The sequence below is a fragment of the Callionymus lyra genome, chromosome 10 (genome assembly GCF_982586985.1).
Source record: "Callionymus lyra chromosome 10, fCalLyr1.hap1.1, whole genome shotgun sequence".
NCBI lineage: Eukaryota > Metazoa > Chordata > Actinopteri > Syngnathiformes > Callionymidae > Callionymus > Callionymus lyra.
Genome location: NC_141827.1, coordinates 11,026,974 through 11,052,314, shown reverse-complemented (window position 1 = coordinate 11,052,314; position 25,341 = coordinate 11,026,974). Strand labels below are relative to the sequence as shown.

The 25,341-nt window shown below is 39.3% G+C and overlaps 4 protein-coding genes across 6 annotated transcripts in view; 2 read left to right on the top strand and 2 right to left on the bottom strand.

Moving 5' to 3' along the window:
- ppil1 (peptidylprolyl isomerase (cyclophilin)-like 1) overlaps positions 1-8,032 on the top strand; it is an 84,361-nt gene extending 76,329 nt beyond the window's left edge. Inside the window, exon 5 of the mRNA XM_087800182.1 lies at positions 8,016-8,032. The gene's annotated coding sequence lies outside the window, so the exon portion shown is untranslated. The remainder of the gene's footprint in view (positions 1-8,015) is intronic.
- sxph (saxiphilin) lies at positions 266-9,109 on the bottom strand. The gene is made up of 16 exons (XM_087801040.1): positions 8,954-9,109; positions 7,544-7,643; positions 7,291-7,467; positions 7,061-7,223; positions 5,701-5,765; positions 5,467-5,624; positions 5,223-5,406; positions 3,902-4,050; positions 3,058-3,148; positions 2,837-2,884; positions 2,584-2,766; positions 1,701-1,848; positions 1,542-1,624; positions 707-891; positions 452-638; positions 266-378 (listed from the first exon to the last, which is right to left on the bottom strand). Exons 1-16 carry the CDS (start codon positions 9,107-9,109, stop codon positions 332-334), a joined length of 2,124 nt encoding a protein of 707 aa, XP_087657166.1. The 3' UTR covers positions 266-331.
- Positions 9,110-9,414: 305 nt separating this feature from the next.
- sfi1 (SFI1 centrin binding protein) lies at positions 9,415-16,165 on the bottom strand. The gene is made up of 21 exons (XM_087800180.1): positions 15,969-16,165; positions 15,830-15,901; positions 15,652-15,762; positions 15,493-15,587; positions 14,676-14,793; positions 14,519-14,609; positions 14,275-14,363; positions 14,027-14,102; positions 13,840-13,935; positions 13,705-13,764; positions 13,541-13,637; positions 13,046-13,206; positions 12,222-12,296; positions 12,076-12,150; positions 11,826-12,014; positions 11,589-11,758; positions 11,465-11,524; positions 10,690-10,946; positions 10,508-10,607; positions 10,333-10,432; positions 9,415-9,724 (listed from the first exon to the last, which is right to left on the bottom strand). Exons 1-21 carry the CDS (start codon positions 16,073-16,075, stop codon positions 9,593-9,595), a joined length of 2,331 nt encoding a protein of 776 aa, XP_087656306.1. The 5' UTR covers positions 16,076-16,165; the 3' UTR covers positions 9,415-9,592.
- A 542-nt stretch (positions 16,166-16,707) lies between these two features.
- Positions 16,708-25,283, top strand: eif4enif1 (eukaryotic translation initiation factor 4E nuclear import factor 1). 3 transcript variants are annotated; one of them, XM_087801224.1, is made up of 18 exons: positions 16,708-17,051; positions 19,102-19,391; positions 19,457-19,530; positions 19,624-19,751; positions 19,833-20,122; positions 20,203-20,401; positions 20,505-20,659; positions 21,058-21,196; positions 21,332-21,484; positions 21,572-21,843; positions 21,947-22,021; positions 22,406-22,583; positions 22,659-22,747; positions 22,841-23,053; positions 23,123-23,246; positions 23,768-24,085; positions 24,162-24,335; positions 24,397-25,283. In XM_087801224.1, exons 2-18 carry the CDS (start codon positions 19,140-19,142, stop codon positions 24,570-24,572), a joined length of 3,009 nt encoding a protein of 1,002 aa, XP_087657350.1. In that variant the 5' UTR covers positions 16,708-17,051; positions 19,102-19,139; the 3' UTR covers positions 24,573-25,283. The 3 variants fall into 3 exon arrangements, with proteins under 3 accessions (XP_087657350.1, XP_087657347.1, XP_087657349.1); XM_087801221.1 differs by having other exon boundaries at positions 16,712-17,051; positions 21,332-21,487; XM_087801223.1 differs by having other exon boundaries at positions 16,714-17,051; positions 21,058-21,193; positions 21,332-21,487.
- The last annotated feature ends 58 nt before the right edge of the window (positions 25,284-25,341 follow it).

Genomic DNA, 25,341 nt, shown 5'->3' with positions numbered 1-25,341 from the left:
TCGTTCAAATTTTTTCAGTTTTTAAAATAAAATGAATATATATTTAATTCATAGAATATATTAATTAATTTATCTATAAAATAATACTGTATTTTAATTAGTTTATATTTTTTATTCAAGCACATTTATAGTTTGTTTTGACAGGTAAGTAATATTTAGCAAACATTTCAAACTATTAATTGATCCCTTTACAGTTTAATTTGGACTTTGGTAAATAAAGAATAGGCACAAATCAACAAAACTAGTTGCAAATAATTGTCTCAAATTCTGATTGTAATTTTTATTTTCAATACAATTCATACAAAAAAAATGGTAAAAAAAAAGTTTTTTTTCATTGGAAAATGCTGCAAACATCTTGACTGCAAAACTCCAGGATATCTGTTGACAGGAGCGAGAAGAACGAGCGTGAAATAATTGAATGACGTCAGCGAAGACACAGCAGCAGCAGCACCTGAGCGGGTACAGTTGAAGACGGTTTCTGCTCGAAGGTAAAACTCCTCCCCCAGGATGGAGCGGTAGTCCATGTGGCTGGTGTGCACCAAACACTGCGTGGCGTCTTTGAACAGAAGATCACTTTCTCCAAACTGGTGAGACTCGAAAAGCTTGAACCCAGCATTTGGATTGGCTGCCAGAGTTTCCTTAATAGAAACATAGTAATCACTTCGTATGAAATAAACAAGTGTATATAAACAAATGTTTGTCTCACCCGCGACTTCATGAGAAAGTCGTAGACCCGGGCGGTGAGCACAGGTCGAGTCATGACAGTGTTTGGCGGGATTTGACCCAAATTACACGTCGTCCATGACGACAGTGAGGCTCGACTGCCGTCAGCACAGAGCAGCTCGAAGTCTGATGACGTCCAACCTTCTGCCCAACCAGTGGAACTCAAAGCTACATCACCGAGAAGTAAAAAGCAGTTTATCAGTGCCCTAGTATGAGTGGTTGAATTTAACATTTAAAATGTGGAAATATTTAATTTTTATCTTTTAAATGTTGTGTTTTTGGCATTTAATTATTATGTTTTAATTATTGTATTAAACTATTTGTATATCGAAAGGTTGGTTTTGTTTTCAATAATTTAATTACAAGATTTTAATATTTCCAAATTTATTGATTTCTTTCTTTCACACAGAGATCTATATTCTAATATAAGTAATTAAAATCTTTCTAAATTATTATTTTTTTTAAATTGTGGCCCTTTTAAATGCAATTTATAGATATAAAGATATAAAGATAACAGTCCCGCCAGACAATACTACTGAGCTGCTTAATTGAACTTTCAGCCAATCACGTGACACGAGTATGATCACGTGACAACAGAGAAGCGCTGGAATGACACTATTTTAATATTAAATTTAAAGGCTATGATGAAAAAAAAGTTGGAAATTATATTTTTGAATAGGACAATTAGACTTAGTATAACAATTATTTAATTATATTATTTAATTAAATGTAAAAAAAACAACAACCTTGAAGTGATGAATGTTATATACTTGACAACAAGCTGCTAATGTGTCAATAAAAACACTATATTGTCTCACTGAGGATGTTGGCCTGCAGGTTGTGGTGCTCTAAGAAGGCAACATCACCAAAGCTTTTGCCGCCAGGATCACCAACCAGACACCTGTGAATCAAACAGGAAATACGACGTAACCACTTGAAAAGTAAAAATAAAACTTTATATCTACCGTTGCACCCACCTCAACGCCCCCATGTTGCCATAGTAACGCTCGTTGTGGTTGTCAGCACAACGTTTGGTCGCAGCTTCTCCAGTTCCTCCAATACAGACTTTACACAGATTACCTTCAGTGCCTGGTAGACAACCTTTCCAGAACACCTGCTTGTAGACTGGAGGCACATTCTCAATATTTATTATGACAAACAATTACAGGGTTTATCTTGATTAACGTCTAATATAGTTTAGTGTTTACATGACCAAAATAATTGTTTCTTAAATCTCTCTCACCATCACCTTCATATTTATTTAGAACAATTAACAATTTCCTTCTTAAATTAAATTTTAAATTCAAAGGCTGCTGCACCAGCTAATAATTTAACTTTCTATTATAAACCGTTGAATGTGTCTAGAATACGTTAAAAAATGCTGACGCGTCTTGTTAATTGAAAACATGTAAATCGTAAGGTTTGAAATAGATTTTTTTCTTTTTAACAAATGGATTAAAAATGATTTTTAAAAATCATAGCTAAATTTTAGAAAACATTAAAATGTCAACAAGATTTGCTTTTTCAGTATTGTGTTATTAAAAATGTAATTGTACTGATAAAAAGATAAAACTATTCCATTTAAATCACTAAAGATGAAGCAGTTTATTTATATGGTAAAAATTAAATTCACATGGTTTAATGTTAATTGTGGAGAACTTTTGTTCTAGAACTGATTTATTGAGTTTAATTTTACGTTAAGAAAGTTAAAACCAACACTCAAACTGTTTAGTACTAAAGTGTGTAACATTATATGTAACACAAACTCTACATACTGTACAAGCGACACAGAACTATATTATATTTATAAAATCTATCCTCGATTATGTCCTGGCAGCTCTGAGATTTCGTGAGCAGTACCTTGATCAGGATCACAGGGGGCGCTACTGTTATGTTCCAGACTCAAAGTGTGGGTGTAGGGCAGCAGCCAGCCGGCGGGGCTGTACATGCGCCCCTGACAGGAGCGACGGCCCCCAAGATTCCCCACGTAGATGCTGCGACTGGTTCTCTTGGCTACTGCGACTGCAACCACCGGGGGCAGCACTGAGGACAGAGAAGAGGTGAGTCGCGCTTCAGCTTCAGGAGATTCATTTTGGTTCATCCGTCGACGTACCGTCCGCCTCGAAATGTGCTGATCCATCCGCCGACAGACAGTTCCTGCCTGGACAGACACATCGTGAACAACATCATCAACATCAACACACTGTGGAAAGAATGAGGAGGCAGCCAAGTAATGTCCCAGCAGGGGAAGAAAATGGGAAATTCTGAGGCTGTCTAAATACCTCAGATTGTGTGGCAGCGTGTTCAAAATGAGTCTTGAAAACAGATTTTTACCATAATATTCCGTCACCACGGGAACGAGCCCACATTTCCCGGCGATGAACGAGTGTGTGGCGTCCAGTGAGACGGCGTCCACCTCGTCCCGCTGTGGTAGAAGGAGAGCGAGGGTCAGGGACAGTTTGGAAGGATATCAGTGACGACAGAATATTTTATGGTTGAATTCGATGTTTCAAATGTGATTTGTACTGGTATGGGGTTTAAGTCACATGATCACCTGCGTGTTGCATGATTGGCTGAAAAGTTTGATGAAGTATCTTATTATCTTTTGGTAACTTTCTTTGGCACTATTATGCCAACATTTTTATAATTGAATTAAAAAGATCACAGATTTAAACAAAATATAATTAATAATAATAATAATATTTAATTTAGAGAAAGCATTTTTTAATTATTAGAATTATTAAATCAAGTTTATGTGTAAAAAAAAAACGTTCATTAGAAAAAAAATCATTTTTAAATTCAATTGTTAAAAATAAATTCAACCTTTCAGTAAAGAAATGATTGAATTTAATTATTTAAAAATGTAATGTATGCTAAAAAAAACAACAACAAAGTTTTAATAGAAAATTGCAATTTTCAAAAACATACAGAGGCTGAATGGGAACTTGGGGAAATTGTCCGTAGGTATGAATAGTTTGAATGGTTTTATGTCTTTGTTTGTCCTTGCAATAGACTGGCGTCCTGTCCAGGGTGTCCCCCGCCTCTCGCCCGAATAAGCTGGGATAGGGTCCAACACCCCCCGCGACCCCCATAAGGGAATAAGTGGCAGAAAATGGATGAATTTAAATGTTAAATTCAACCATTGAATATGGTGATGTCTTGACACTGAAAAACTCACCTTAATCTTCTCCACACAGTCACGCATGGACACAGCGCGCACACACACCAGCGGGTCAGACTTGATGTTGAGAGCCCACTCCTCACATTTCTTCTGCTCTGCGTAACTGATGCAGCACCATCGCACCACACTGTCCTCCAGAGAACTTCCTGTTTGAGGAGGAAATCACTCTTAAAATGAATGATCTGTTGGTTCTTGATTCCACCTGAAGGTTCATACGAGGTTAAACTAACGTGTTTTTTTTAAAACATATTAACAAACTGTCTGCAAAATAAGAGACCGTTACAGTTCAAGTTCAGTTTGCAGATTAAAAACACAAATCGACAAACCAGACAAATGACAGTGAAAACTACTTCACGGGGTCAATAGGGGTCACAAGTGTTATGTGAGCCAAGTTTGTTTTAACTTTTTTTTCTGTCATTACCACAAATGCTTTTAATTTCGTTATCTAACAAATATTTCTTGATCTGTAACTTCACTTATTATATTCTAACGAAGTTCCAATATATATATTTTTAAATGTTTTATTTGTTACTTCTTCCTTCGTAGATGTATGTGCACACATTTAAGAAATATGCTTTCTTTAAAAATTAAGTTTTAAACACAAACTTACAGACAGTCACACAAACACAGAGACAGTCACACAAACACAGAGATAGTCACACAAACACACAGACAATCACACAAACACACAGGCAATCACACAACCATACAGACAATAACACAACCACACAGATAATCACACAAACACACAGATAATCACACAAACACACAGACATTAACACGCAGATAATAACAAACAGACAAAAACACGAACACACAGACAATCACACAAACAATCTCACAAACACACAGACAATCACACAAACACTCATACAATAACACAATCACACAAAACACACAGACAATAACAGAAACACAGACAATAACAAACTCACACAGATCGCACGTTAACACACAGAGAAACACACAGACAATAACAGAAACACAAAATCACACAGACAATCACACAAACACAAAATCACACAAACAATAACACAAACACACAGACAATCACATAAACAAAAACACAAACACAAAATCACACAAACAATAACACAAACACAAAATCACACAAACAATAACACAAACACACACAAAATCACACAAACTACAACACAATCACACAAACAATAACACAAACTACAACACAATCACACAGACAATAACACAAACACACAGACAATCACACAAACAATAACACAAACACACAGACAAACACACAAACACCCACATTCGTCTCCTTCTACCTTCTGTTTGATTTGCGATGCTAAAAAAGTACCTTCATGTCCAAGACCTTTGAGTAGAGCAACATAGTCCAGACCCAACACCTGACTGACGTCCATGTTGTCCGCCAGGATGGCCAGTTTGTCGGTGACGTCTTTAAACAGGAGGTCACTTTCTCCCGAAGACGAGTTGAAGAGCTGGAAGCGTTGGCGCTCACGTCCTCTGGGTCCGAACATCAACTGTAGGATCATCAGAGTCAGGAGTGAAGAGCGACAGTAACGAGTCACATCAAGATCTACCTGAGCCGTCTGCAGGAACTTGCGAGCGACCTTCCGGAAGTTTAACCTGGTGACCACTCCTGCTCCGGGCCCTCGCCCCAGGTTACAGGTCCTGAAGTGACTGAGAGGAGCCTGAGTGCCGTCGGGACAGAGCAGCCGGAGCTCGCCCGCCGCGACCTCTGACACGGATCATCATTCAACACACGTCAGTTCGCAGAGACAAGAAAACACTGAGAAAGCAGGAGATCTTCGCACCGTCTATTCTCTCGAGAGCAACGTGCTCCAGGAAGGCAACATCTCCGGCTCCGCTCTGGAGGCACCTGAGGACCAAACACACAGTAGGATCATCAAAGACCTTTTTTACGAGATACAACCTCAAATCAACACATTAAAGATTGAAAACTTGGCAGTATTATGGAGGTATCAGTGTCATCTGATTGTTGAATAGTTTAATTTAATACACCTGTCTGTCCCCACTGCCCGTCTCACCACCATTCAGCCGCTCTGCTCCCCGTCTCTGGAACTCCCTACCACCCCAACTCAGAAACATTGACTCATTCCCCCATTTCAAATCTCAACTCAAAACACATCTGTTTAAAACTGCTTATTCCATTTGATGCTATTGCTCTACCCTTGTCTGCTACTTTTTATTTTATACATATTTTATTGTTTTGTTTTAAAATGTTTTATGTATGTAACCTATGTATGGCGACCTTGAGTGTCAAGAAAGGCGCCTTTAAATAAAATGTATTATTATTATTATTATTATTATTATTATTATTATTAACATTTCAAATGTTGAAACTTTGAATCCAAAATATAATTCAATGCTTTGAAAAAAAAAACACACCATCATCAATAATCAATCATTTCTATATTGATATCCAATAATTCCCCCCCCAAAAAATGTTATAAATTCAATGTTTTTTCCATTTGCATCCTTTTGAATTCAAACTAATAATATTGATATAAGAGTGCCACCATGATTGACGTCCATCATGGATGATGACAGTCATGCTCTGAACACTGTCATCAGTGAGCAGAGAAGCAGATGGAGCTTGAATGCTTCTACCCATGATGCAACACTAATAGACTCAGGGACTCATTTGTTCCTTGTGCTATTAGATTATTTAATTCTGAGTTTGGAGGCAGGAGTGAAGTGAAAAGATGATATTCCATATTAATCCATGTACTCTTTTCTTTGTTATTTTTCTTTACTTTTTCATTAATCTATCGTCCCGGTTGCTGTGCTGGAAAAACAATTTCCCGTAGGAGACCTCAATCCATCCATCCATCTATCTACCTATCGGCTGAATAAAATAAATAATAAAATCTAAAATAAAAAATAAAAATTGGAATATGTCTGTGTAACTCTTAGTGGAAAGAAATAATTTTAGAAATAATATTTATGTATTATTTCAATTATTTATTTCAATTATTTTATCATTACCTTTTCATAAAACAAGTTTTTAATTTGTTCCAAATGTCATCATTTGAAATGTTAAAGTAAATGATTCAATAAAGATTTCACAGATAGTCTTCCATCCCACACCCACTGTTTCAATGAACCCTTGATTTAATTCACTGTCACTAAACAATGTTTTTTGAAGCTGACCTCAGGGCGCCCTGGCTGTTGAAGAAAGGCTCGCTGTGCGACGTCTCACAGTTGTAGTTCCTCTGCCGGATGTAGGACTTCTGACCCCGGCACAGAGCACACAGAGACGCCGCCATCGTAGAAGATCCCGGGGCACAGCTGGAGTTGAAGAAGTCGCCGACGTCTGCTTGAAGAAAAGAGCTCAGGAATAAATAAAAGGTCCGTCGACTCCCATGTCTCGTCTGCCGCACCCTGACTGAGCGGCTGCTTCTTGGACCAAGTCAGGTAGTTGCGGGAGAGCAGGAAGCCGAGGGGGAGACTCCAGCCCGCCGTCCATTTCACGCCGCTGTGACAACTCCTGAGACCCTGCAGGGACCTGATGTCCAGGCTGATGTTCCTCACCACGGCCACGGAGAGGACGCAGCCTCCTGCGGGATTCATCGACGGAGTCGTCAACCAAACCAGGACCACCAGCAGAAGAAGAATCGTAGGGGAAGACGGTACCGTCTCTGTAGATCTCCTTGGCGATGGCAACGAGTCCAAACTGCCTCACTGCCGAGTAAACCTCTCCAGCATCTAATGTCACAATGTCTGCACGGTTGGCCTGAAGCACAGAGACCAGAGCTTCACTGTAGCTTCACTGTAGCTGCACAACTACTACTGAAACTTATAATGAGGAATATTTTTTTAAGGTGATTTCAAAGCAAACGCAACTTTGACGACACTTCCTGCACTACTGGGTCTCGATTAGTCGCTTGTTTCTGACGACAGAATGACTTCCTGTCAAAATGCGGCTTAAAAAAGGTAAATTTCTAAGAGGCAGGTCTTATTTTAGTGGAGAGTCAATATGGCGGATTCCTCTTTAATTAACAAAGCTCAGTGGATTTCATTTAACTCTTAATTCTTCTTCTAATCAAATCCTCTTTGCATGAAATCTTGGCTCTGATTCATTCAAATGCAAGACATGTCGTCAAAGTTCAGTGTTTTTTTTACTACAGATGTCATGTCGTAGGACAGCAAACAACTGGACAGTAAGGGCTGTGTATTGGCAAGAATCTGGTGTCACGATACAGCAACAATACGATAGATTACAATACTGTAAGAACAAGGATATATTTGTAGTATTGTCGAGTACTTTACTCTGGTGTTGCAGAATCTACAGACCACATGACTCTTGACGAAGTCCTAACTGCTTTAATTTGTTATGAAACCAAAATATGTCCAAACATCAGCTTTAAAATCTGTCGACTGTATCCTCTCGTCCCCAGTCATCGCCGCATTTTCAGTTTTTTCGTCGCGGAGTACATAATGACTTCTGCCACCTAGCAGCCGGAAGTTTAATTGCGACACAAAAATGAACAAGCGCAGTATTTTCATGTTATTTGTAAACAAATCATCGATACCGTGCTGTTGAACATGATACAGTATTGTGAAGAAAAGCACATAAAGTGTAAAGTGTATCTTTATTTAATTGATGGTGTTAATAGAGGAGGAATAAATGGCAGATAAATGCTGAACATCTTTGGATATTTTGGGGAAATTTTGAAACCTTTTTAATTAAAAATGCATCTTACTCACAACATTTCAAAGAACATCTACCCCTCCTTTAAGCAATCAAAAGAGAACTAAGGAACTCAAAGACCAACTATTGCCCAGCGATCCAATGGAAATAGAAAATAGACAACAAATACTTTCACTTGTAATAGAGCGTGAGAGTAATGTTGATTAAACACAATCATTTCACGACTAGAAAACTACTAGCTTGAACAATAGCAGAGAAAATACTTCAACTAAATGTGGAATCGAGCTTTTATTTATTTATTAAATCAATGGTGATGATGCTTTTAGGAAGTTTATTCCATATTTTACTCAATGAGAATCTGATCATTAGCCTATAATCAATGTTTGTCTCACCCTGATCTTGTCGATACAGTCTGTCGTGCTTGAAGCTCTGATGCACGACAGTCGAGCAAAAGCCGCCACAGCAGAGGGAGGAAGCACCGCCACCAGCGACTTGGCCAGTTCTGCACATTTCCTCTGCTCCGGGTCGGACACGGTGCACCAACGCATCTTCTTTGCTGAAGAAAAATCGCATAAACGCACGATAACTGCAGTTTACTGTGTAACTTCAACACAAACATGTTTTGAACAAAACATAATATTCTACTTTGACAACAAACCAAAGTCATCTGGAGAACACTCACCGCTGCTGTCGCACACCAACACGATAAACAACACAACAGCAAAATGTTGCATCATTTTAGTGCCCAAGAATGTCCAGGGAGACTCGATCCAAATCCTGGGTCCACTTCAACCGAGGACTTAACTAACCTGTATCACGGCAGTACTTCTGAAAATAATGAGCTGCTCTTTACACACATGTGGAAAATATTTAGCACCATCTGCCCAGAGGACGACCCCCAGATCCTGGGATTCTCTGGAATTAGCAGCAGTTTTGAAACATTATTCAACAACTTTAAAGTACAAAAATGTTTTATTTGGAAGGTAAAAGTCATGAAAAACAAACTGAACAACTGAGACAATGTTTGGACTTTAGTTTTTTAGGCTTTTTGTTTTTTTATTCGGCAGGGTTGTCCGTAGAAATCTGATCCTTTCTGCATTGAGGAGCATTTTCGGTTTACGTCCAGACAGATCGGTCGACAGTTGCTTGATGCGCTCTTTCAGCTATTTGCAGAAAAACACAAAAAATAAGAAAAAAAACTGTGAAAAGGTCCTTCATCAAATGTGTTCTTTTTCAGACATTGAGCTGTAAGTTATGAAAGTGTAAGCGACAGTATTACTTATTCATTCCGCTGTTTATTCTTAGGATTTCTACAGATGTTTTTTAATAAATTATTTATTATTATATCATTATTTTGTTAATAAATCTTTATTAAATTATTGTAAGTGTCTGTATATACTGTATATTGGTGTCTTTAATTTATAATTATATTTGTATTGTATTCTTATTCAAGTTTTTTATTAAATTTTTGTTGTGTACTCTTGCCTATTGTATTTTTTTTCCACTTGATGCTGCTGTAAACTAAAATTTCCCTTTGTGGCACTAATAAAGGAAAAATCTAATCTTATATTATCTAACATAAAAAACAACTCATACTGTATATTAAAAAAAAATGAAGAAAATCGAGCCTCCAAGAATGAAAAGACCATTTCACAATCAGACTCATACTTCCTGGTAAATACGGTAAATATGTTGGGCCCTCAAATGAGACTCCTCAATGATTTTTGGCCCCTTGTGCGCTCGAGTTTGACCCCGTGCTCGAGTCGCTCACCTCATTCAACTCTTGACGAACCCTCTTCTTTTCAACCTCGTCTTCTTCCCCACTGGTCCGCAGCCAGTTCTGCAGGATATCTTTGAGTTGCCGCCAGGAACTGAGACGCAGATATAGACGGTAAGAACGCAGCAGCGAGAAAACTGGAAATAGTGAACGGATGTTTTTCACCGACCGCAGCTGCTGCTTCGCCTGATGGAAACTCTTCAACTCCTGCCTGATGACGTTCAGCTCTTCAGTCAGCGCCGACATCCCTTCAGTCTCTGCGTCGGATTCTACACAAGAAGTCCGTTAATGAGTGCATTGTCAATTAAAATAGCAAATCAAATAAAGATATATATATTTTTTTAAACTGACCCTGTCTGTCTTCAAAGCACGGAGCATCGACCTTTCTCTTTACCGTCTTCTCGGAGGTCATGAACGCAGACGGTGGCAGAAGAAGGTCTTGGTTCGGGGTTATCTGATGGTCTGATGTGAAGACCGGAGAAGCAGCAGCATCATCGCTCTGGTGAGTCTCTTTTGTGGCACCAGAGCCGTGCGACGCAGCAGGATGACACATGTGTGTTAAAGTGTTCGTCGATGGATGCTGCGACTGTTGGACCTCGACGTGCTCACTGTGTCGCAGAACAAATCAAGACTGAATTTGATCAATTACACAAACTGCACAATCAATATGGAAGTATTTCAGTGTCATCAGATCATTAAATGGTTGAATTAAACATTTCAAATATTGTGAACAAATGTTGTTGGTATTTTAAGCATGAAGTTGTTGTTTTTTTAATAATTTAATTTAAATTTGATAAAAAAAAAGGTATAATTATTTATTTTTTAATAATTTTATTAAAAAATTAAATTAAATTCCTTTTTCAAAAAGGTTTTTTTTACACATAAGAGTTTGATATTAAAATCATTTTAAAATACATTTCTTACTTGTAGCCTTTTTACTTCTATATGAAATCTTTGGAATAATAAACAATAACATTTTAATGATTGAAATTAGAATTTTAAATAAAAAAAAAAGATTGAATTCAATTATTCAATGAATAACAAATTTAACGTTTCAATTTAAACCACATTATTCAAAAAACAATTCAATAAAGTTCCAAAATGTTAAGTTGGTTCTTGTGTTGACCTCTCTTGTGGCTCCTCAACACAACATCGTGGTTGACGTCTCAGATCACTCGTAGGAAGCCTGAACAAACAAACAAACAGTCAAAATCAGGTTCACTTTGCATGTTATTTTTTTTAACCCTCACAAGTCTTTCTTTCCAGTGTTTGATTGAGAAGGGACTTCGTCTCCTCGAAGACTGAAGGTCACGTTCTTTTCTGACCGCGGGGTTCCGGCGGCGTGTCCGGCACGTGGCCTGCACAGAGCTCGCTCCTTCCACTTCATGGCGCAGCGTTTGACCGCGCTCTGCATGCGTCTCTGCGGGGTTCGTGGAGGTCAGTGAGAAGTCACGGGGAAAAAAAAAAAAAGATGAAAAGTGACGAACCTGTGAATCATGCTGCCGCTTGCTCTGCTGCATCAAGGTCACGGTGAGGTCGTTCACGTGAGCAGCATATGTCAGGATGCGGGTCACGCCCTCCTGCAGCGACCGGTCTCCGTAGACCAGCACGGCTCTAGACGTCTCCTCTCGCCGCCTCCGTCGATCTTTGGTCCAACGCCTCCATTCGCCCAGGACCTGCAACGCCATCAGAAACCTGCTGCTGTGGAGGACTTGAGAATGAGTGGCCTGCTGTTACCTTGGCCTGCAGGCTGAGGGACCAGTGCCAGAGCGCCTGCTCCGTCTGCACGGACTCTCGCCGTCTGTGCTGCAGCTGTGAGCGAGAGGAGAGGAAAAGTCACGGAGGTTAAAAACAGCAATAGATCATTGTGTAAATCAACCAACCTTCAATCTCCACTGCTCCAAGTAGAGCTGGTGTGTCTTCAATCTCAGCAACAAGATTCCCTGTCGCTTCATCGCCTTCAAAGAAACAGTTCTCCTGACTGGAGTAATTTTTCTAGGAAATATTTTCCTTCATCGTATCAGTTAAAAAAGATTTATTTTTATGACAAAAGAAAATGCTGATTTAATTTTTATTGTAACACCAGTGGCGTCAAACGATCAAAGCCTCTTAGTGTATATCGAGTGGTTTCATAGTTTTATTTAAATCTTTTTCTTCTTTTTTTAAGCATTGAAATATTATTATTTGAATAATTAAATGATTTAAATATTGAAAGGTTACATTTGTTTTTATTTAATAAATAAATTCAATACATTTAAAAGGTTGAGTGTTCATTTTTCCTTAACTGAATTAAATAAATTGTATATTGAAACATTAGGGGCTCGAGTTTGGGTTAGTTTTGGAAAACAATTATTTGTTTATTTTTAAACAAAGTTCCTTTTCTGAGGCTCTCAATTGAAAATGATGTGAATATCAAACTTTATGAAAAATATCTACTTTTTGAAAATATTAGATTTTTTTCATTTACATAAAAAAATGAAAAAATGGTTTTAAATTGAATTATTATAATATTTATAATTTAATGCTTAAAAACAACAACAACAAAATGTTTTCTTTAAAAATGTTCCTATTCTTTAAATTGTTTCAGCTGCAACAAAAACATTAGCTTCAGGGAAACGCACCAACGTTGCAACCATTAAAATGTTGTACAGAAGTTAAAAAGAACATTATTTAAGGTAAAAAGTAGAAATGTTAAGTATAAACTTACCTTGTATCTCAGCCTCTGAGCATGTTTTTCCTTCCATTCCTTCAGTGCTTTAGAGAGAAGTTTGAGTCGATGGTGTCGTTCGGCTTTTTCCATGGAACTCCTCAACTGGAGTGCAGTCGGGGTCGCTTCTCTCCATTTAGTGAAGAAGTGCAGGAGCAGCACTGATGTATCAAATAGAAAGGATCATTGAAGTCATGGAACTTTCTTAACACAACTTGAAGCAAAACACATCAACAAATGTGAATATTCTTTATAAATTGCATGGTTTGATTCAAGAATAGATGTACAGCGGATCAAAATACAATCTCATTTAATTATTTTCATCCGTTTTTTGGGGAAATATTTGACGTGTTGGACATTTCTTATATCACAGGTCACTTAAGGGCAGACGACTCAACCTACTGGAGAATTGATTGGTGCATATCTTGAAATAACAATAATAGCATCAGTAATAAGAAGATTTAAAAACATGTAAATTCAGTAACTCGATTGTACCTTTATTTAAGGAGCACTGTAGCCTGCTCAATGTCTCCCTCTGGTGGTGACGTCTTAAAACGGCATTTGCCGTTTCCTCTCTCCAGGCAACCAGCACCTAAAACATAGTTATGTCAAACTCAAGTTCAACCAACGTGTGCTGCTGATTCATCTCATCTTGGTACCCTCAACTGAAGATGGTGCTGGAAGTGATTCTGGGCTTGTGACATCTGAACATGGTGGTTCTGCAAGTTGTTTTTTTTTTTGTTGTTTTATTTCTACTGAAAAGATTGAATATCCTGATGTTAAAAGAATCTCACCCTCCAGGCCGTGAAGGTACTTTTCTTGAGTTTGGTCTGATAGTGAAGCTGCATCTTCTCCAGCCTGCTTTTCTTCTGCTTTTGGATCTGAACAAACTAAAAGAGTGACAGAGGCATGTTTTTTTCATAAATACACACCAACAATAACAATAAACAACAGCTTATTCAAATAGGGCTTGAAAATTACATTTTTCCAGGAATTTAGAGTCGATTTTAGAGCATAAAGCTCCTCCTGAATAAACTCCTGGTTCTCAGTTTCCCTCCTGCAAACACAAAACAATCAATCTGACAGTTTTAAATTCAACACTTGAAACATTTTCAAATAGTGTCTGAATCTGAATGTTACTGTAACAAATATGAGAAGAAATGTAACAATGATTAACTTTCTTTTATTCAAAGGTGATTAGATTAGGGTTTTATTTAAACAAGACTTACCAGATCGGAGATCTTCTGATATTTCCGTGATTGTGCGAATACACGACGTCTTCATTCTGAGGTTTTAAAATTGAACCAGACTCTGACTTCTGCTCAAAAAGGAAATGTTTTAATTCCTGTAGCCGCGAGTCAATAAAAATGTACGAGAAAGCCTTGAAATATCTACTTTGTGAAGCATCACAGAATTATAAAGAGTAAAACAACAGTTTTACATCTTTAGAGTTAAAGTTTTCAGCACATTTACCGTTTCTTGAGGCCACGTCTCGCTGTGATCCTTCAAAGCATCGATTTCTTGATGCTGGTGAAGCTTCAGCTTCCACAAACTCCACGCTGCCCTAACCCAGTAAAAATAAGATTAGTATTGACCATGACATTGATATTTTATGAAACAGCGTACTCACTTCTTAGCGGCACGTCTGTTGAACTCCAGGGCAGATGACAACATCATGTTCTTCCATCGTCTCTTCTTTCTATAAATCATCCACTTCTGCCAACTCTGACTCACGCTCTGTTTTTCAGCTGATGGATGGAAAACAAAACTTTGAGAATCTTCACATAGTAGAACATGTCAGATAAGGTCAACTTTCAAGTCAAGGTTGCTTTTTAGATGGAGGATATTAAATGTGTTATTATTGATTAAAAATATATAGATTATATACAATTATAACTTCTTTAGATCAAGTCATATGTTATGTAAAACACCAGCATCGTCAAGATGCCTTTTTTTTTAAACCTTTATACCTCATTGAATTGAATACATTGAGCTGCGAAATGACAGAACAAGTACTTAAAGGTAACTTGATCCCAGAATTTACCATGTATTTTAGGAAATGAAAGGAGGAATTTAATTTGCTTTTTTTCCAATGAAAACTATTTTTGCACAAATGCTAACTTTGATAATACTCGAGATAAATAAAATAAAAATAATTATAATAAGATTTGATGCAAGCTACTCATTTAAATTGCCTGAAGTAATTCAGTCCTTTTTTAAGTAACTGCATGATTTTAAATGATCATTTATGTAGAATTCTAAAAGTTCAACAGTTCTTTAGCTACACCAGACTTAATAAAGTTAGTATATAATAATAATAATAATAATAATAATAATCTCTATTTATATAGCGCCTTTCTAGACCAGGGTCACAAAGCGCTTTGACAGCCATTCACACATACTGATATAGAGTATGTTGTGTTTACGACACTTGATACGTGACTTACTGTGTGCTTGTGCCATCATCGTTCTTCTTCTCTTCTTCTGCTGTGATGATGCAAACATCTTCCAGGTGAGGAAAACCTTTAGACAGAGGTTATACCTGGACGATAAAAATCTTCATTATAATCTCATTTTAGAATTGCTAAAAAAAAAGAAGGTGTTACCTGTAATGGCAGTCTGCTCGAATGATCAGAGCCGACTCTATCCTGGACGTCCACCACTCTTCTCTCCAAACAGCAAAGGCTTTTTGGAGGATCAACCGATTATAGTGAGACCTGCAGGTTCAAAAGTAAACATTAAGTTCTAGGAAATCTTTATTATTAGACTTCAGGAGGACATTACTCGGCAAGATGAGGCAGGACGCGTCCAAATGTATTCTTTATCCATATCTTTAAGAATTTCCTTGCCACGTTTCTGTAACAACGAACAGAGAATAAAGTTGGAATTTTAAAAAAACAGGTGTTATTTGAGAGAAACTCACCTGGTTCTTAACTCCTCAAGTCTCCCACCTTCGTTCCAACTGTATTCAACATTGCGAGAAATACATACGTTATTAAAACCAACAGGGGCATAAGTTTGTAACGCCATGGAGTTAATACATTTAAGGGAAACACTCTGGATAACAAAGACTTAAGTGATGTTTTTGTGAAATTGTCAACCAAGCGTCCCGCGTTTGTTATTCCGTGTCACGTGACGTGCAAACACTTTCTCCTCTACCCAATTGAAGGGGAGTTTACTACTGTGTTCAGTTATTACTGCCACCTGCTGAGCGATAATAACACATGTTTTTTTAATAGTGTTCGCATGTGTTTTTTGTGTGGATATGAATCCATAAATATAGTCATGCTCATTTATATTTTATGAGTATCCAGATATGTGTTTTTTTCCTTTAAAAAAAAAAAAAAAAAAATCTATATCCTATCCTTTTTTTTGACGACTGCTTATGTTATGTTTGGAATGCTTTGTGTGAATAAATGCTTTTGGTTTCGATTCCAGTGATGACGATTTATTAATAGGAATCGTTTCAGCCAAAGTGTGAGCCATCAAACTCTCGATCCAATCTGCTTTTTAGTCGTCTGCGGCGATGCCTGAAAAGTCTTCCAACTAAAAAGACGCGTATCCCCCAAACGTTATCAAATCTTAATTCCACATCACGATTTCGGATTTTTTTTTTTGTATTCATGTCAATCGCTTAGGTTTTTTTTTAATTTAAAACGTGTTTTTCTAGATTAAGTGAATTTCTACTAAGGCGCAGCGGGCACAATGTAATCGTTTGCAGGACCTCCTTAAAGCGGCGATCAGAGAAGAATTGTTGCTACGACTTAGAAAACAGAGCAGTCATCTAACCGACTGCATACACTGAGTTCAATAGATTCTACTATTCATTTGACGCGTATTATTGTCTAGATTTAGTCCATATTACGGTGCATTTTCTTTCTTACTACAGTTACTCAGCAGGGTTAAGTTTTTTTGTGGACATCATCCCTCTCCCCGGCTAGCTAGCTAGCTGAAGCGCCGCTGCTCGGCCGTGAGCAGCCAGTTTCACACCCAGCCTTGAACCTCTGTAAGTGTGTGTTTGTGTTTGTTTGTGTTTGTCTCTATTAACAACCTGCTCGTTGTGAATGCGCCAAACTCCTGAAACTGCTGTCAAATCAGCTGCAGACAGTGTCTCCTCGTCAACCGCTTAGCCATGGCTATATTCTTTAAAAGGACAGCGAAATATTTTTGGTTAAACATTTCCCCCTCTTTTGGTGTTTTGTTTTATATCCAAAAGTGTGTATTTGAAAATGAATTAAATGTTACTAAGACAATTAACTGCGCGTCAGCTAGTTAGTTACCGGCTGCTACCAATTAACTTGATTGTTAGAACTGCGTTAACTAAACCACCTCAGCCTGGTTAGACCTGTGTGGTTTACACTTATGAGAGGATCAAATACGCTTTTTTATATTAATCTCAGGGCGGAAACTTTAAGGAGGTACGATTATTATTTTTTTATATATAAATCTTATCGATCCGTGTTTTTAAAACCATATTATCCATTTTTGGACACCATGCAAACTTACCTAAGCCCTTACCTGCTCTTTGAAGTACTTTCAGTTTCTTTTTCCAAATGAAACCACTTGTGGTACACAGGACCCTTGTATTGAACTGGTAATAAAAACTTGTTTATAAATAAATCCACATAATTTTAATACAGGATCAGATGGAGTTGGAAGGTAGATGAGACTGTAGAATTGGTCTTGGATGTTCAAATTTTAATAAAAAACGTTTGTTACTATAGTAAGTAATTTTTATTTGTATAGCGCTTTTCCAGACCAGGGTCACAAAGTGCTTAAACAATCAAAACAATACTCAAAAAAGTATATATGTTAAAGATCAAGATAAAACTGATAACACAACAGGAGTTCCAGAAAATCAAGGAAAAGCCTGAACAAATAAAAATGTCTTAAGATGTTTCTTAAAGGAGTCAGTAGACTACATCAAGCGCAAAGAGAGAGTAAGATTGTTCCAAAGCTTAGAAGCAACAGCCTGGAAGGATTTCTCTCCTCTGGTCCTGAACCGTGTGCGTGGAACCATCAGTAGATTCTGATCCACAGACCTCCTGACGTAAGGAGGAGTCTGACCATGAATAGATCTGAAAGTAAGAACCAGAATTTTAAAGTTGATCCTGAAAGAAACTGGAAACCAGTGAAGAGTTTTAAGGATTGGAGAAATGTGAGTTCTTCTACTTGAGCATAAAACATGCACAGTATTATTGTGCGTGTACCAAATGTACAACCCTTTTGACCAGGGTCGTCAAACTCTTTCACACAAGGGGACAAAATCTTTAGCAGTCCAAGTCACGGGCCAAACAAATTGTATATTTTTTAATTTGTATCCTTTGAGCCACTCTTTATCTTGTATATCTCCATTTGTCCTCCACCAAAACTCCTTTAACATCAATTTTACTCTTAATGTTGAGACTTGGATCTGTCTCTTATCTTAAATATGCATCTTTATAGGTCAACCTGAATGTCAATCTACACCTTGATTTTTTTCTGATTATTTCTTTTATAAAACTACTGTCGGTGAGCAACACAAAATGAATTGGCAGATGATGATTTTTAACATGCATTGAAGGCTATGTGAAATTGAATTTATGTAAGCGTAAAATGTCTATCCACCCAAAACTAGCAAATCTGGTTGCCACCATACATTTGAGCCACTCAAATAAGACGATTAATAACTGTACACCACTAGATTGGAAAAGTATATATATTTTAGAACATGAAAGGTATGTTCAGTTTTATATTTCAAAAAGTATGAAATTTAGAAGAGTTTCATAATCAATATTTTTCACAAGGCTTGTTGGTGCAAGTAAGAAACTATTTGCGCCACAAATCTAACACTCAAAGGTGAAATGATGATTATTATTTACAAGTTCACCTAATATATTTATTTTGTTCAAACCCTTAGCTTGTCAGTCAGAGGCTTATTAGGTTTTCTGTGGAAGTATCTACTAGTAAATGAAAGTTAACTTACATTTCTGTGAGTTTATGTTAATGTGACTTGAAATCTGTTCAATAATTTTGGGCAAAACTAAACAATTTTTCACTTTCATTTCAATTTGAAGACCTTGTTCCTCTCGGCTGGGTATCATTAAACTCGGTCATGGAAAGTGAAACTTGTGCTGAAGCGGTTGTCGAGGTCAAGCAGCAGGAACAAGAAGAACAACAACAACAACAAGAACCACCACCACAACAACAACCTCCACCACCACCACCACTACTACTACCAGAAGAAGAACAACAAGAACTACAACAACAACAACAAAAACCACCACTAGAAGAAGAAAAACGACAACAACAACAACCACCGCCACCCTTACCACCTCCAGCATCGGCTCCTCACAGATACACAAAGGTAATTAATGCAAGCGAAGTATATTCTCCATTGTTTGATTTTAATCTTGATTCCTGTCATCATAGGACGAGCTGCTGGACATTAAAGAACTTCCCATCTCTAACGAGAGGCCGGAATTTCTTTCAGATAAATACGACAGGTAGCAATACATTTCTTTAAAATAGTTTGAAAATAAGGTTTTGTTTGGCATCCCCTTTTTTATTTTTGAGCATTAACATTTATTTTGTTGCAGTGACGGTGTATGGGATCCAGAGAAGTGGCATGCCTCACTGTACCCTACCTCGGGACGGAACTCTCCAGTGGAAAGTTTTAAGAAGGACTATGTCGATGATCGGATTCCTTTGAAGAGAAGAATTGCAGGTATACGTGGATGTTGTACAAAGGGCAGATTGAGCATATTGACAACCACTGGATACATTCAAACTGTTGTGTTGTATTCAGATCCACGCGAGCGATTAAAAGAGGATGATCTGGACGTCGTACTGAGTCCTCAGCGACGCAGCTTTGGAGGTGGTTGTCAAGGTAACTCTGCTCCTGCTCTCCACACCTCCCGGCCCATCAGTCCGCTTGAGAATAAGGAGAATGAGACGCTACGTCTAGGAGGTTCACGCAGAATCGGCAGTGGCCGCATCATTGCTGCCAGAGCATTTGAAAGGGAAGCCAGAGAAGCCAGAGGAGAGAAGGAGAGGGATCGAGACAGGGACAGAGACTACAAAGATAAACGATTCAGGGTTGGTTTCCATTGTTATTGAAACGTAAAGCTAGGGTGTGCATTTTAATTCAAAACTAAGCCCAGTTGATTCTATTTCAGAGGGATATTGGCGACAAACGTGTGTTCAGTGAAAGAAGAAGAAATGATTCCTATGCAGAGGAGGAACCTGAGTGGTTCTCTGGAGGCCCCACAAGTCAGCATGAGACGATTGAGCTCATTGGATTTGATGAGAAGATTTTAGAAGACGACAGACGAAGGTCCAGACGACAGAGGAAGCGAACGGAGTGCGTCAAAGAAGGTGAGTCGATTTGGTGTTTTTACAAATGATTCCCCCTGATCGCATCGCTTCAAATCCTGAAGTTGCAAATGTTTTTTGTTTTTTTTTCTTTGCTTTGCCACAGTCGAGTGTAATGGACAGACTGAAGAGCAGGATTTGTCTTTACGCTCTACAGCCGATCAGGAGGTCCCCCATCCTGATGTGCTGCCAGAGCAGTCGACCGGAGATTTTGACTTTAACGAATTCTTCAATCTTGAGAGCATGCCAGGACTGGCATCTGTAAGTACCGGCGAGCACTGGTGGTGTTTTTATGGTGCTTTTTCTTTGGCGTCTGCGACAAGGCAGCATTTTATTTTTATTGGTTAACTCGGCAGAATGTTTTTGGGATTCTTGGCACTATTAAATGAGATGGATGGTGGTTGCATGTGTGACACAAATGATCAAAATGTATACGAATGATCCATTCTTGGTGGTGGTCACAAGTTTGTTTCTCTCACTTTGACTTGGAGATAAAATTCACTTTCCAATGAAAAATTATGAAGATGCCGTTGTCACTTGTTGAACTCACGACACAGACGGGGGACGATCATTTAAATTGATTCTTGGTCATGTTTTCTTGTACATTTTAACTTGAATCCACCATTTTAACTCTGGTTACGGCACGTTTTCCCCCATAGATGATAGAAGATGTTCTAGGCGAGGGTCCTGTATCGGCAAGTCGTTTCAGTCAATGGTTCTCCAATGTGAGTCCGTCAGGCAGTCGATCCAGTAGCCTGAGGTCCACGCCACACGAGGAACTGGAAAAACTAGCAGGTAGTTGTAACATGGCCTTTCAAATTACCTGACTATTAAGAGGATTACTTATTTCATTTTGAATCATGGTACACAAATGTTTATCATTATTTTGTCTTTTTTTTATTTTTATGTAATGACCCAGATTCTTTCTTTAAGGACTAGAACCACATGGTACTGGCCAAGGCCAAGTTTCGTATTTCACACCCATCCAGGAGAAGGTGGACATCTTGGAACTGCTGCACAAAGCCAAAATAGACCTCAAGCCACTTCTTTCCACGCTGTCTGTCAATAAAGCTCGTCTACGAGAAAGTAGTTAGTATTTCTGCACTTACGAAAAGTAGTTTTGTTTTCTTCCTGACAGTTTCTCACCTTATTTAAACTCTTCTTCAACTCAAGCTCACTCCGGAGCCGTACTGTCCCTGGAGGAGGTCGAGGGAGGCATGAAAGGGATGAAGATCTGCCCCAAACCACACGTGGAGAAGGTGTTGCCTCCTCAGAGGGGAAACGGGACTCCATTCATGGCGGAGCACTTGGAGCAAGCGTTGACCGGCGTGTCCACCAACCGGACACGTTCTGGTGACTCTGACATGTCGGCCTTTAATAAGCTGGTCAGCAGCATGAAGGCAAGTGGAACTTTACCAACCCACCCCAAGGCCAATACACACAATGTAAGTATTGGCATCTGAATGGTGATGAATGGGTTTAACTGATGGATGCCACTAGTTGTGTTCAAAGAAGTGATGCGCATTAATGTTTAATTCTCAACTGCAGCAATCTTCTAACCAAGCCGTGGTCACACGACCTGAGTCTCAGGTGCCAAGTCAGCCGCAGAAAAACATCTTCCAGGTGTGTATATTGTCACTTCATTGTCTTGTCTTCCTTCTGTGATGCATTAAATGCAAGGTCAACCTTTTCATTTCAAAGCCTGCGTCACATGTGGGTCAGTTGGCAATACATTTTGATCCCCTTTTTTTTCACAATGATCCTTTTGTTAATCCTGCTTCCTTTTTTGAAAATGAAATATCCTTTTTATTTCCACCGACGATACAGTTTTCAGTGTTAAAAATATTTTAAACAAAGTTAGAGTTGACGAAAATATTTTACACTGGTTTATAACCAACCATAGTACATTGGTTTATTTTACATGTTACTTTATACATTTTTATAAAATGTCTGTCACCTAAAAACACTTATTTTTGCATTCGATTGCTAAATAAAACTCTATTTCAGGAGCTATTGGGTCATAACCGGAGCGACTCCAATGCTCTACTTGGCAATTTATTGGGTCCTTCTGAAGGGCAACCACCTTCTCTTCATGGCCTGCTACACAAGGCACCTACACCTCCCATCTTCCCAGCGAGGGCCCCCTCCCCAGATTACTTCACCAGTCGACTGCAACATCCAGCAGGTAACCTTCTTGTCAAGAACGGTTTCGTGAGTTCATGACAAGTCATGCAGGACTTGAAAGTTTCTTTCTTCTAAGGTTTTGCAGTTGGACCACAGTCGGGTCTTCCAGACCAGTTTAATGACGTCCGTCGCTCCCTCAGTCCTGGATGTGTGGCTCAGCACCAGGTAACAAACTTGTGTATTTTGTTTTAAATCCTGTGACTTCAATCTAATGCTGCCACTTGATGGTTAACGCATATAATTGTATTTTTTCCCCAGATGAGGGGGCTCCCTGTGCCAATGAATCACACGGATCTGGAGGCTCTGACCTTCCAACAGGACATGGCCCTCCATGCCCAGCATTCTTTCCAGGCTGGATACAACAAGCTACCGCAAGACAAATCCTTCCGAAATCGCCGTGTCAATCGCTCGCCTGGTCCGGGGCCTCAGCCTGCTGGAAGAAGCTCTCCTGGGAACCCCGTCAACAGCATGGTGAGTCGCCCTTCATGCTTCTTCCCGCTCTTGTTTTCAAACGTTAACAAAGCAATTATTATTTTTCAGTTGTCACATTCTTTCACTCCAACCTCGGTGATACGGAAAATGTATGCAACAAAAGACAAAACTAAAGACGAGCCGTCAAATCGATCCGGGTCAAAGGAGGACACAACAGCACGGTCCCCTGATGGTAAGAGTCTGTTGTAGCTCCACGTGTTTCATGCAGAGGGTCTTGCCTCAGGTGTCGTCCCCTCTGCAGGTCTAAAGTTGAACAAAGTTTTGCCTTTATAAAGTTCTCCCCTGTTTGAAATCTGGGGTTATGAGAGCAGAGTCCATTATGACGTTGTAATAGCTTTACGCCTCCTCGAGTCGGCTGTAATCACACCCCGCTTTGTTTATACAACGAGTACCTTGGAGGTGGAGACTTCTGGGATTGACGCTCTGTGTCAAACCTGATGCTTGACCAATCACAGCAGAGTGGGTGTGGTTATGGTGAACAAGATTTCATCTCTAGAAAAAAAAATGTTTTCAGTAGTCGGAGCTTGTTTTCCAGTGTTAATATTTAAATTAAAAGTTTTGTACGAATGGACACATACTGATGAGTAAAATGGAGTCCAACATGCATTTAGAAGACACTCAAATTAACACAAGTTATAACTGTTAAACCTGCTATTTCAGTTCAGTACAACTCTTTAAACCATTGTAATGTAGGAACCAGCCCTTCGGACACTTACTTGGACTCATTGGAAGGAGGTGCGGCGCCATCTGTGGGGATGAAGAGCAACGCTCAGAACTTGCCATGCAAGGACCAGGAGAGACTCAGACAAGCCTCTGCCGGACATCATCCAACCCCGATGGTACCGCCGGGCCCAAACTCGTCCTATCCACGACCGGTCTATCCGGTACCAATGCTGCCACACGTACCGATGGTGCACCCCCCACCCCAGCTCCACCCCAACGTGGTTCAGCGGATGCTCGCTCAAGGCATTCAGCAGCAGCAGCAGCTCGGGCCTGCGCTGGTACAAGCAGGTCAGCTTTGAGACATTTTAATATGCATCACAAAAGTTAAAACGGTATTTTGAGGTTTATTTTTTTTAATTTCCAGGTATATTTCCACAACACGTGGACCTGGCACAACTCCAAGGATTACCTTCCGCCCTCCTTGGACAACCACTGTACGCCGTTAACGCCCCCGGACACCCACTCCTCTCCCCCAGAAGCAGCACTCAGATGCAGCTGGCTGTCATGCAGCAGCAGCTCCAGCAGCAGCAGAGGCAACGTAAGTCCACCCTCGTTTTAAGTTTTACCATCTGAGGTAGTGACTGTTCCTCCTCCCACAGTACACCAGAGCGCACACGGCCACCAGAACCCTCATCGGACGAACGGCTCGCAGAGACACGGGGGCAGCCCTCCTCTCGGACTCGCCAAGTGGTTTGGAACAGACGTGTTGGAGCAACCACTTCCCTCCATGCCGGCGAAAGTCATCAGTGTGGATGAACTGGAGTTTGGACCCTAAAGACACAGGCGGACTGTTTATATATAATTTTTCTTTTTTTTTTTTTGTTGCAAAACTCACCCCTCGAGCAAAAATGTGAACTTTGATTTGACTAGCAGACTGTCCAGTCGGTGCACTACGTCTGCTCACGACCTTGAAGTATCTTTAAAGATGAGATTTGTCGGCGGGAAAGTGAAGATGGAGACTTGTTATTGCGACTGCGTGACGTTTTTTTTGTTTTCCTCCCCCCTCCCCCCCCCCGATTGTTTTTTGTATTACTCTGGAATCGACGTTGCGCCACGATTATGTGAACGCTCCCTTGTACAGACCATGAGAAAGAATCTTGTTCTCCCTGTATATAGCTTTGGTTTCTTTTCCCCCAGTACGACGTGGTCATGATGTCCAGCGAGTTACGTGAAGCTAATGAGTCCTCTTGCCTCGTATGCCTTTTGTTTCCTGGCCCGGCCTGCAGTGACGGTGACATGTCGGAGATGATGTCGACGTAGATGGCAAAAACTTTGTGTAGGGGATTCAGTGACTGCTGGTGGTGCCTTTTTTGTGTATTTTGTTTTACCCTTTTTTTTTTTTTCTGGAACTGTATCCTCTCCTTCCATCACCAGGCAGGGGCAGCACTCACTGGCAGTTTTGGGGGTGGTTGGGATTCATTTGATATGTGCTATTAAGTTATAAAGAGCACAGTTAGAATAAATAAATAAAAGTGAGTAAACTTAATCTGTTTTATTTTTGTGTTCAATTTTTAGCTGGTACAAAATGTATACTTTGTTTGTGT